Raw genomic sequence first — 11,464 nt, 5'->3', positions numbered from 1 at the left:
GCGCCCCGCTCCCATTGGGCGCAGCGCGCATGTCTGCCCAGCAACAACCTCCGCCACCGCCGCTCATTGGGCGGCGGATGGGTTTTTTTTTTCTCATTGGCCACCAGCTGCCGGTGGAGCGCCGAGAGGGGGTGGTGGCGGCCCCGCCCCCCGAGGGGGAGGGGCCGGGGCGGGGTATCGCGCCCGCCGCAAGGCTGCCGCTTCCCCGCGGCCGGGCGGGGGCGGCTGCGACTCCGGCGGCGCCTGGGCGCGCTCCCCTAGCAGCGAGCTCCGGGTGACCCGGCGTGAGCAGGCGCTCTGCGGAGGTGTCCGCCGGTCTCAGCCGTTCCTCTGATCCTGGGCAGCGAGCGCGGGGCAGTGCGACCTGGTGAAATCCACCTGCTCGATAGCGGGCGGATAAGTGTCACTGTCCCTCTGTGGCGGGGTCTCGCGGTGGCTCCTGCTGCAGGCGCTTCCCTGCAGCTTCTCAAATGGAGCCATTGCCCTGAGGAACCTCCACAGGGCTCGGAACACCCCTAAAACCAGCTGCCCCCCCCCATCCCCAGGGCAGCGGGGGGGGGGAGGAGAGGGGGCGACAGGGAAGACTTGGGCATTGTGATGTCACCAGCGGGGGGAACCCCCACGGTTGTGATGTCACCAGAGGGGGGAACCCCCACGGCTTTGATGTCACCAGCGGGGGGGAATCCCCACGGCTGTGATGTCACCGGCAGGGGGAAGCCGGGGGGGCTGTGGCCCGAGGGAGGAGAAGGGGGGCCAGTCCCCGCCGGGGGAGCCCCCGAGGCCCTGCTGCGGCCGCTGCCGGGTTCGCCGCCYGCGGGCATGGCGGAGGCGGCCGCCCCGGCCACGCCAGCGGTGCTGGAGCAGTTCGGCTACCAACTGGAGCAGATGCTGGGCCACAGCACCTACGGGAAGGTGTACAAGGCGGTGGCCTGCCAGCAGCGGGCCCAGGTCGCCATCAAAGTCATCTCCAAAAGAAAGGCACCGGAGGAATATCTCAGAGAGCTCCTGCCCCATCACATCCAGGCAGGGGGACACGGAGGAGCATCAGGGAGCAGGGGGCATTGGAGAGGCTTTGGAGGGAGCCGGTGGGTTAGGGGGCTCAGGGGCGTCACAACGTGCTATTGRGCACGGTGGGCATTGGTGGGGCAGCAAGGGGTAAGGCTGGGGCACTGGGTGCAGGAGATGCAGCATTTTGTGGGGGCAGCGGCAATCTGGTGGGGGAGAGGACTCTCTGGGACAGGCCTGTCCCCCACTAACCCCTCCCTGCCTGCAGGTATTGAAGGGGCTGCACCACAAGCATCTCATCACCTTCTACCAGGCCATCGAGACCACGGCGCGGCACTACGTCATCATGGAGCTGGCCCCGTCAGGGAACRTTCTGCAGCGGGTGCAGTGCCAGGGACCCTGCCCTGAGAGCCTGGCAGGCCACTGGTTCTCCCAGTTGGTCCTCTGCCTGGCCTACCTCCACAGCAGGGCCATCGTCCACCGGTGGGTGAGCACCAGGGTGACAGGGTCCCTGCTGTGGCACCAGGAGGAAGCCCCCCCAGGCAGCAAGGCATTCATGGGCAAGGAGGAAGACCCCTTGGGCCCCCCAAGTGCCTCCACACTCCCTGTCTTCTACCTACTGCCGGTTTGCTCCTCTACCACTATCTGCCCCATAGCACTTACTTGCCTCCCACAGCTCCATTTACTTCATAACACCCATATCTGTCCCACTGAGCCCACATGGCCCACACCTGACCTCCACAGCCTCTATTTGCCACATAGTTCCCCTACCTGCCCCACAGCCCCCCCATCTGCCACTGCACCACCTATCTGATCCCAACTGCCTCAAAACTTCCCTATCTGTCCCACAGCTCATCTGTGTCCCCTACTTTTCCCACACACCCTGTGTCTGACCTCCAAAGCCTCTATTTGCCCCCATTCCTCCTACGTGACCTGATGCATCCGTATCTGCCCTCCACGCTGGCATCTGCCCTGCAGACATCCTCACACCATGTTTCTCCTAGGGATTTGAAGTTGGAGAACCTCCTCCTGGACTGCCAGGACAAYGTGAAGATCTCCATCTTCGGCTTCCCCCAGAGGGTGGCCCCGGAGGATGCCAACAAGGAGTCACCGGAAGCTTCCACATCTGCAGGGGCACCCACCAGGGGGTTGCTGAGCCGGACCTTCTGCGGGTCCTACGCCTATGCCTGCCCCAGGATCCTGCAGGCTCAGGCCTACGACCCCTTCCTGGCAGACACCTGGAGCGCCGGAGTCATCCTCTATGCCTTGCTCCTGGGCCACCTGCCCTTTGATGACACCAACATGAGGCGCCTCCTGCAGCAGATCCAGCAGCCTCCCATCTTCCCCTCACAGCAGCCTCTGCCCCAGGACTGCAAGGTGGGACTGGGGGGCAGCTGGGAGCACCAAGGGGCATTAGAGGGCGTTGGGGGCAGCAGAAGACAGATGGCAGCAGGGGAATGGGGGGCAGCTCTAGGGCATTGAAGGGAGCTTGGGGCATGGGGTGGTGTTGAGGGCCATCTGGAAGGCACGGGAGGGGAGCTGGGGGCATCTAGGGGCACATGGGGGAGATGGAAGGCACTATAGGGGCTGTGAGGAGTAGTGGACTTAGAAGATATTGAGGGACATGGGCAGCCAGTAGCTGGAGGACAACCAAGGGACACCTGGAGGCAGCTAGGGGCACCAGGGGCGTGGGGGTCTCTCAGCTGATGGGGCTCCCCAGGTGACGGGGGTCCTCTCAGGCCTCGGGAGAGGCCCCGAGGCCCTCCCCCACTGCCCTGTCCCCCAGGACGTGATCCTGCGCCTGCTGTGCCCGGCCTCGCAGCGCCTCTCAGCCCGGGAGCTCCTGCAGACCCCTTGGGTCTCTCGCTTCCTGCCCCCTGGCCCCCTGGGGGACCTGCCCTCTGACACAGAGGCCCCTGAGACATAATCCTCCCGCTGCAGTTTTGGGGACCCGCTCCCCCCCGGCTTTAGAGGACCTCTAATAAAAGCCTTGAGCCCTCCCTTGGCTCCCTCTTTCCTTGGGGACACCCCTGTAAAGGGGGGGGCTCTGGCAGAGGGGCCCTCCCCGTTTATTGTGGGCCAACCTGAAACATGCAAAATTCCCCTCCCTTTTCAGTGAGCCCCCCCCATTCGCAGCATGTTTAGCCCGTCCGCCCCCCCCCGCCCTGCGTAGGAGTCCGTCCCCCCTCAGCCAGTGGTTCAGTCCTTGCGCCCCCCGACGGATTGGTTCAGCCCCTTTCTATGGCCACTCCCCCCCCCCGCATCAGGCAGTGGTTCAGTCCAAACCTCTCCCTTCCCCGCGGGCAATGGTGCAGCCCCGCCACTGGCTTCGACCGAGAGCCCCACCCCGGCCACGTGGCGGCTCTTAAAAGGGTCACGCCTTTCTCTTAAGGGGGAAACGTCCCCTTGGACTCCGGTGACGGCTGTATGACGCCGAGGGGATTCCGGAAGGGAGGGGCGATTTCTCGCCAGAGAGCCCGGGAGTGGGCGGGGCCGCAGGGCCTGGGGGCGGGGCCCCGCAGCCCCCGTGCCTGGTTCCCACGGAGTGGGGGTAAGTCCTATGCTAGTTTTATCTTTACTGGTTTTATAATCAGTTGCACAAAGCAGCTCAAGGGGCCTAAATGTTACTGTGTAAGAGCACAGAGCCACCATTTTATTGAGCAGGAAGACCAGAAAACTCGGAATAACGCTGTTTGTATCCCTAAAGCAGTGTCAGATTTGCAGCTGAGAAGTTGGGTTTCGATATGGAGAGAATGGGATTTCCTGCTACTTGACCAGAAACTTTATAGAAGAGGAACAAAAACTAACACTAATATTTTTAATGAGATTTATGGATACAACACGAGTGATCCTGCCCAGCTAATTGCTTGCTTTTTCCTCTGAAAACGCGCTTGGCAGTGAACTGCTTCCCAGCCTTACTTGAGGTCCAGTGCAATGCCCTTGTCTGTGGTGGAACCAGTCTTCCCCTTGTCTTGACAGTATGAGGTACTCGTATCTCTGACCCACTTTAATTTTCTTCTCTACCTCCCTCTTTCAAATGGAGCTTACACCTTAAAAGAGAAATTGGTTAAAAACAGGAAAGGTAGATAACAAGCAGCTACATTTGATCATCTTCTTTGACATGGAAACTGCTGCCAACATGTATTAGGTGAACCTCTTAATTGCACACATCTCTGCAAGGCAGTATAACGGATTTATGATCAGTTGTGCATCTGATAGTCATCTGATTCATGTGCGTAAATCAAGCCTATCTGCAGTCTTCCTTCACTAACGCTGAAAAAGTCAGTATCCTCATTCGTTCTCTTCAGACCTGATTTCTTGCAAATGCACGTGCCTGTGCAAACATGAGCGGCTGTGACCTGTGAATTATGCCAAAAAAAAAGAAAAAAAAATACGAAGTGTTAACGGTGTGATTTTTCTAAAAGTCAAAAGTGAAAAAAAAAGTAGCCTGCAAAATGGATGAATACTTTCCCTTTGATCACTGTGCTTCAAGTTTATTTTTAATGAATTCTTATTTGGACCCAGCCAGTGAACTCAAACCCTGGGAGATATTTCCCCTGCTTTGGAGAATGGATTTAGGTGCCTGGCAGCAATAAACTCCCCCTCAATCCCATTTCACTTCTTCTTTCTATGTGGATGGATATTGCTTTCTGCCCAATGAACAGCAGAGGAAGTCCTGAAAATGGAAGGAGATTCCTAATCAGAGTGCATTGCCTATCAGGGGCCAGCCAGATGGCACGTTACTGAAACATTAAGTTTGTTCGTTATTGTAGGTTATTAAGAGGAGCAATGATATGTCATTCCTGGAAGTAACTTTTTATGACAGAACTGAATAGATTATTGTTAGTAACATCAGTGCATTGAGATACCTGCTGTTTTGCTCTAAGCATCTCGCCACTTTCAGTCAAAATCGCTGAAGAAAAAATGCTCTAGCTGCAATTTTCACTGAACAAGCCTGATTCTAGACAGAGGCAGAGAACTGAAGACCACGCTGCTCAATACATGTGCTTTTTTTTTTTGGGGGGGGGGGGGGCTCTAAGTAAGAAAGTGTACAAAGACAGACTGAATAGTAAACAAGTAATCTAAAGGTGCCCACGAAGAGGCAGCTATTTCCTGTGTAACACTGCAGATCATGTCCCTGAGCAAGTCCATTGACTGGTTTGCACATAGGTGCCAGCCTCAAAGGTAACRCTTTGCTTCGAGGAATTAGAATCATGGACTTCACAAGGATCCTGGTGGACCAGTACCTCCGGGTACTCACTGAGCTTAAGCACAGAGACTTAGAGGTGCTCAGCTTAATTCTAGCTAATTGGCCCTTTCACCTGGAAAACCAGCAGAGAAAATCCCAAGTGTAGCAATGGAGTACATGGATATTTGGAAACGAGAAATCACCAGGCACCAAACTCTCATCTGGAAAGTGTAAATCTCTCAGCAAGTCATGTAATGCTATTTTTATAGGAACTCTGTCAAGTTATATACTTTTCAAATTAACATTGTTCCAAGGGCTTTGTTTATGGCAGGCTCAGGCTCTCTTGTCTGTAGCACAACTGGAGTATGTGTTGTGTCTGYAAAGAGCTCTTGGCTCTACTGAAGAGGCTCCAAATTGCAGTGCCCTTAGGGTGAAATGTTTGACCGCTCTTATGCAAAGCTGTGGTTCAGGAATGCTTTTCTGTCCTTAGCTTTCAAGGATGGGAAAGTTATGCAAATTTTTTTTAGTGCATTCTCTTATAAATACTTAAATGTTTGGGCACCGAGTCTTGTGGCCCTTTGTGGGAGGACAGGGAGGGCAGTGTTTCCTCCCCTCTGATTCAGAAGAGGGTATTAGGGAAACCTATGTATTTAGTCTTCCCTTCTGGATAACAGCCTTTCCTAGCCTGTCTATGTTAATGTTTGCAACCTCAGAGCACCCATATCTCCTTCTTTGCTGATGCGGATGGCCACAGTGGAGCAGCACAGAATTTGCCCCCAAACCTGTCTAAGAAATGCTCTTAAAGCTAAGAGGAGAGCACGGGTGGGACATATGTCAACTTTTATCCCTTGATACTGAGAGATGCAACATCAGATGAGACCTCGTGCATGTCTAGGATTGATATTCATTCAACTCTACCTCCAAACCAAGGGAAACCTGGTCAAATWTATTATAGACTTCAGTCTCTCCAAGCTAGTTCCAGAAAAGACCAATGTTTGAGTTGGCCCCTGTGTTAGAAAGGATCTAGTTTGGCATCTGTAATTTAAAAAGTATTTCTCATTTCACCCCAGGGCTCTCAGAAACCGGTTAACTACAGCCCAGCAGGTATCAGGAGAGTGAATAAATGAACCAGCATTGCTGGAGAGGCATCCCCCTGTGTAGCAGACTGGAGTACCACCACACGTAGAGACTTTGTGTAACTCCTATGTCTTCATCCACCTCTGTATTTACTGTTCACTAGGGAAACTAGGCAGTGGCCAGGAGAATATCAGCAAGTGACTCCTCTGGAGCTGTCTGGAGCACTGTGTGATTAACTTTTTCAGGGCTAGTTTTACCCTCAGTAACCCCGATTTTGCTGCCTTCAGGAAGTCAGTGTGGAAGGATGGCTCCACAGCTACCTGTCTTAGCTCTCCACAGTTTCCTCTACGCAGTGAAACTTGGGGACAGCCAGGTGAGTCTTGATTCCTCTGCCAGCCTTATTAATTCTGAGAGGTGGATGTCAATTGTGCTAGGACATCCCCAGTTGCCTTGAGCTCCCCCAAGGACTCCTGTGAAGGGGACTGTTTGGAAAAGAGGACTCCTCTGTTCTGTGCTTGGGTGCACAACTTTTCTGTTTATTAGCTCTCTCCAGCTAGTGTGAAGTATCTGACTGTATCTGCTACTGCTTTCTGTCTGTACCTGTCAGCCTGGGGAACTACTGTGATCCCTAGATACTCCATACCAGAGACTCAGGGTTATTGGATGTTTAGTCTGGGTTTGGGTTTGTATGGACAGTAGCATAGTTTGGGAACACTAGCTCAGGAGAGAGCTATGTTCTCACTGCAGTTTTCCTCTCATCTCCTCACAAGGATCATTTGTCAGCACAGTCAGTGTTATGTCTTTGCAATGAAGAATCAGAAACACTCAGCAAAGAGCTCACCCCCAATACAAGGACTGGATGAGGCTACAGAAACTGAAGCAAATCTCTATGAAGTATTCCAAGGCGGCAACTGAACAAATCTAAACCACGATCTGACTTTGGTACCTTACAACTCAGTTTGTAGAAGTCAGTTGTGCCTAGCACATCTTTTTGGGAGTGCCCAGAGAGAATCTGTTGGTGCCTGCTGGAGGCATAGCAATTCCTGAAGTGTCTCAGATTCCAATGACTGAGGTGGTGATGGTGCTGGGGGTTGTTTCTCAGGGACTTGCAATGGGAGCTGGGTGCTATGCTGCAAAGGCAGAGCTGAAGGAGCGCTCAATCCACGGGACAGCCTGGCACTGTCCATCAAGCACAAACATGCTTAACCAACTTGAGCTAAAGAATTTCTATCGTGATTGATGTGTAGGAAAAAAAGTCATTATTTGCTTGTAGCATCTGTTTTCCTGCCTTGTCCTGTCAGAGAGGAGCAGTTTGAGGAATACAAGGCTGTGGGTATCTGTCCTCCCAGCAGGTCTCTGCATTTCCCACCTTCATCAGCAGGGTGCACAGTCTCTCTCTGCTTTGCCCTCAGTGCACCCTTGTTGGCTTTTGCCCCTTTTTCAAGCACCTCCTCAGAGGTGATTGCTCTCTTTGCCTTTTTTGATTGCTCTGAATACCCCTGTGGTCTCCTGAGTCTTACCTCCCAATGGTTTTCTTACCAGGACTGACTCCTAGCTCTTTGAGGTTCCTTCAATGTTTCCTTCTCTTGGTTCTGTCTTTCATGGAGAACTGTTAGAGCTTCATCCATAGCCAAACACATCTCCCACGTTTACCTTGATAACTTTTTACTTAGGATCGGTGCTCAGCTTCTGTCCTCTGCTTTCCACCTTCCTCATCTCTAGGCAAGGCAAGTCTGTTCAGGTGCAGATGCCTGTGGAGRATACATGGTGGACATGGTGGCAAGGAGACTCTCACTGTTGCAGTTCATCAGGCTGTGGGCAAGGACACTTCCAGATCATTTCAGATGTGCAGAAACCCTAAAGAAGGTATCCTTGCCCACAGGGACAGTTTCCACTTTTGCTCTACCATAATCTTCATTTATGCCTTGAGCTAAGGAATCTCATTTCCTTTCCCAGCTTTTACTCTGACTGGACTTTCCTGTTCTTCCTGTACTCATTCTCTTTGCATAACCACACTGGGTTACTAGCTGTTATGAAAACCTGTGGCAGCACATTCCCCAGGCTGCTTTGCATTGTTCAGGTAACGGATTTGGTGCGTGCAGATGGTAGGAGTACACCCTGCTTCACCTGTAACAGCAGAACCCCAGGTATGGTGATCTGGGAAGTTTCACTGAGTCCTATGAGCTGAAGTCACTGTGTGCTCAAGGTTGGGATTACTACTGAACTATCGCAAATGAACAGATATAGGAAGGAGTTAAATTCCTGCCTGGGATCCTGTCACAGAGACAGTGAACTGATGTACGAATAATGTTGGGCATCAGGTTCCCCAGGCAAAGTTTTACGAGCTAGGGAAAGCAAATTTACAGTTTATAAATGACCCTTGCCTTGACATGTTCCTCCTATCAAGTCCACCAGAATTCAAGCATCACATTTGGGGCTATTTTTGGATTGGGAATGGATGATGTGCATTGATTTCTCTGAGTGGGCACATTTTTGATACAACACTCATCTCTTACAGTGAGAAGTGCAAGTACTGATTCCAAATGGGAGAATCTCTTTTACATCCTATAAATTATGTACTAGCAGTACAGAGGACATTACACTAAAAATGATGATGTGGTGATTTATAAGTCTTAAAAATCTGATTTGAGGGGAGAGGCTAAACAAATACATGTTTGTTCTAGTAGAGAGTTAAGAAAGAAAAGCCTGTAAAAATGCAGAAACTGGCTTAAGGTCGCCACAGGAAAATGCTTACTTGTCTTCCTTTCATCAGAGAAAAAGCCAATCTGTATTGAGAGGCATGCCATGAAGACAAGACTTTCAAGCAACTTTGCTTAGCTATCCTTCTTGCAAATAAACTTCCTCTGGAGGTATCTCAGGGGATTTATGATGTCTGGGACCATAGAATCACAGAACTGGTAAGCTTGGAAGGGACCTCTGGAGATCTAGTCCAACCTCCCTGCTCACACAGGGTCACCTAGAGCATGTTAGACAGGATTGCATCCTGCTAGGCAGCCTGCAGTCCCCTCCTCACAGGGCTGCATTGTCAGTCCCAAGGAGCCTGGTCTGGCCTTTCCAGAGCCTGCTCTGGGAGTGACTGCCACTCGTGCTGTCACCAGGCCAAGCTCCAACACAGGGCTAACAATCCCCAACTGCAGCATCGCATCTTTCCGGTCAGATGTAGGAAATGAATGGAAATCAAAACGATGAGAGCATTTTTCTCCACTGCTCAAAGACTGCAAGAGAACTGCCAGTGTTTCTGAATGCCTGCTTGTAAATTTTAGGAGTTACGATTCAGCAGAGAGAGAACCTCTAAAAGGCCTCAAACGTTCGGAGACACTTCCAGAGTCATGACAAAGCATGTACCAGTACATTAGACTGTGCCTTCTGCCAGCTCTCCATAATTGTTGAGATAGTCAAGGACCGTATTTTAACAACGGCACTTTCCTTTTTGGTCCACCGTCTTTTCTTTGCTCCTGGAATTAATTCATAATGCTACATTTATTTTGAATCTCCATGTTGCATCAAGTATAGCAAGATAGAGAAGAAATAGATGCAGGAGAGCTGAGATCACTACTATCTGAAGAAAGAAATACATGTTTTTTAATAATTTCTCCACTTTTTTACTTTTGAAGAACACAGGAGATACGCTGGGAGATCAATCTGGTGTTCTACATGTGACAGCAGCAGCAGGAGACACAGTGCACGACCACAGCTGCTTTCTCTAGTGCAGTGCTGTCTTGTTCCCTAGTGGTATGGATATGGAAATCTCCAGCCTTTGCCAAATTGGAACCAATGTTTTATTTATTCTGCCCCATTTCTATTTATTCTGCCCCATTTCCCTCCACTTGTTTCCAGTGCAGAATTCTCTCTCTGCTAGGGAAGCTGTACAGAAACATAAGCCTTGCTAGTGTGTGCCTGTGGAGGCAAACAGATGAGGATGTATTTTCTGAAATGTTTTTGTAATCTTCCCAAAAGGCTATAGAGCAAAAGGGCAGGGGGAACCATACCCTAAACTTTGAAAAGGTTGCTTTCTGCTTCAGGGAGAGGTTTGAAGGACAAAATACAGTTGAAGGTGATCACCTCAGGCTGTTCAGGGACCCAGACTATGATTGTATGTGTCAGCTCAGCACTTCACCCCCTTCCTCACTGCTCGCTTTGACAGGCACAGTTCCCGCTAGCTTTGTCTCTGCATCCTTGTAGCATACCTGCATGTTTCCCCATGCTCGAGCATGTGCTCCAGTCCTGGCAAAGTCCCAGGGCCCATCCATGGATGTGCAAACCACCTAGCGCTCCTTGGATTGCAGCTGCCCCATCAGCCTTGCAGAACSAGCCCTGTTTCTGCATTTCTTCACGCAGAGGCTGTTTAACAGTGCCAGCTTCTCCCCCTTTCCCCCCCAAGCAGCAAGCAGACACCCACTTCCAAGTGCTTCCTGCACTCTGTAGAGCTTCCAACACAACATTTCCAGTCATCYTTTTTTTTTTTTCGTTTTTAATAACACTAAGGAGTATCCATCCCAGATTCGCTGGGAATCGCACGACTCCCCTGGCCTGTGCCGCCAAGGTCCAGCCAGGGCCGGGCTACGCTACACCTTGCATGTGGCCACAGCAGCGCCAGGAGAAACGAGAGCTCTCCGCAGCCCCCAAAGCCCGCAGGGTTGCCCACTCGTGTCACCCTGCCCCAGGAAAACCCGGAGGCCGGAGCGTGCGTGCGCCGGCCGCGCATCCCCCTCCCCACCGCTGCTGCGCCTTCCAGACCTCCCCTCAGGTAGCCAACAAAATGGCGGCTGGCGCTTTTGCCCGTTATAAAGATGGCGCCGCGGCGCGCTATGTCAAGGCACGGAGGCGGTGGAGAAGGGTGGCGTCCATCTTGAGTGCGGGCAAGCGGTGGCTTTGTTTTGTCCGGAGCCCTTTCCGGTGGGCGCCGGCCGGCGGGGGCGGGGCGCGGCGCGGCACGGGCGGTGGCGGCGGCGGCAGCGGCAGCGGCAGCGGCGGGTGCGCGCGCGCGGCTCCGCTCCGCTCCGCTCCGCTCCGCTCTCGCCGTCTGCGGCTCTGCTCGTCCCGGCATGAGGAAGCGCAACGAGTCCGTCACCGTGGAGCATGAACGCGCCGGCGCCGCCGCGCCGGCGCCGCCCGACAAGGGCTGCAGCCTGAGGCACAGCCTGCGCCTGTCCCCCGCCGCCGCCGCCGCGG

General features: G+C 52.7%; 2 protein-coding genes across 2 annotated transcripts in view; both read left to right on the top strand.

Moving 5' to 3' along the window:
• Positions 1 to 819: 819 nt before the first annotated feature.
• On the top strand, positions 820 to 2,934 carry TSSK4 (testis specific serine kinase 4). Its single transcript, XM_085315238.1, has 4 exons — positions 820 to 1,023; positions 1,274 to 1,492; positions 1,984 to 2,382; positions 2,792 to 2,934. The coding sequence occupies exons 1-4, from the start codon at positions 820 to 822 to the stop codon at positions 2,930 to 2,932; spliced, it is 963 nt and encodes a 320-aa protein (XP_085171364.1). The 3' UTR covers positions 2,933 to 2,934.
• Positions 2,935 to 3,311: 377 nt separating this feature from the next.
• Positions 3,312 to 11,464, top strand: part of ABHD12 (abhydrolase domain containing 12, lysophospholipase) — a 49,394-nt gene continuing 41,241 nt past the window's right edge. The window contains exons 1-2 of the mRNA XM_085315237.1: positions 3,312 to 3,360; positions 3,457 to 3,556. Of these exons, the coding sequence (XP_085171363.1) occupies positions 3,312 to 3,360; positions 3,457 to 3,556 (149 nt within the window). The remainder of the gene's footprint in view (positions 3,361 to 3,456; positions 3,557 to 11,464) is intronic.

This window comes from Rhea americana, unplaced genomic scaffold, assembly GCF_003343005.1.
Source record: "Rhea americana isolate MKP2758 unplaced genomic scaffold, rheAme1 scaffold_424, whole genome shotgun sequence".
Taxonomy (NCBI): domain Eukaryota; kingdom Metazoa; phylum Chordata; class Aves; order Rheiformes; family Rheidae; genus Rhea; species Rhea americana.
The sequence above is the reverse complement of the archived record's forward strand: the minus strand, read 5'-3'. Positions and strand labels throughout refer to the sequence as shown.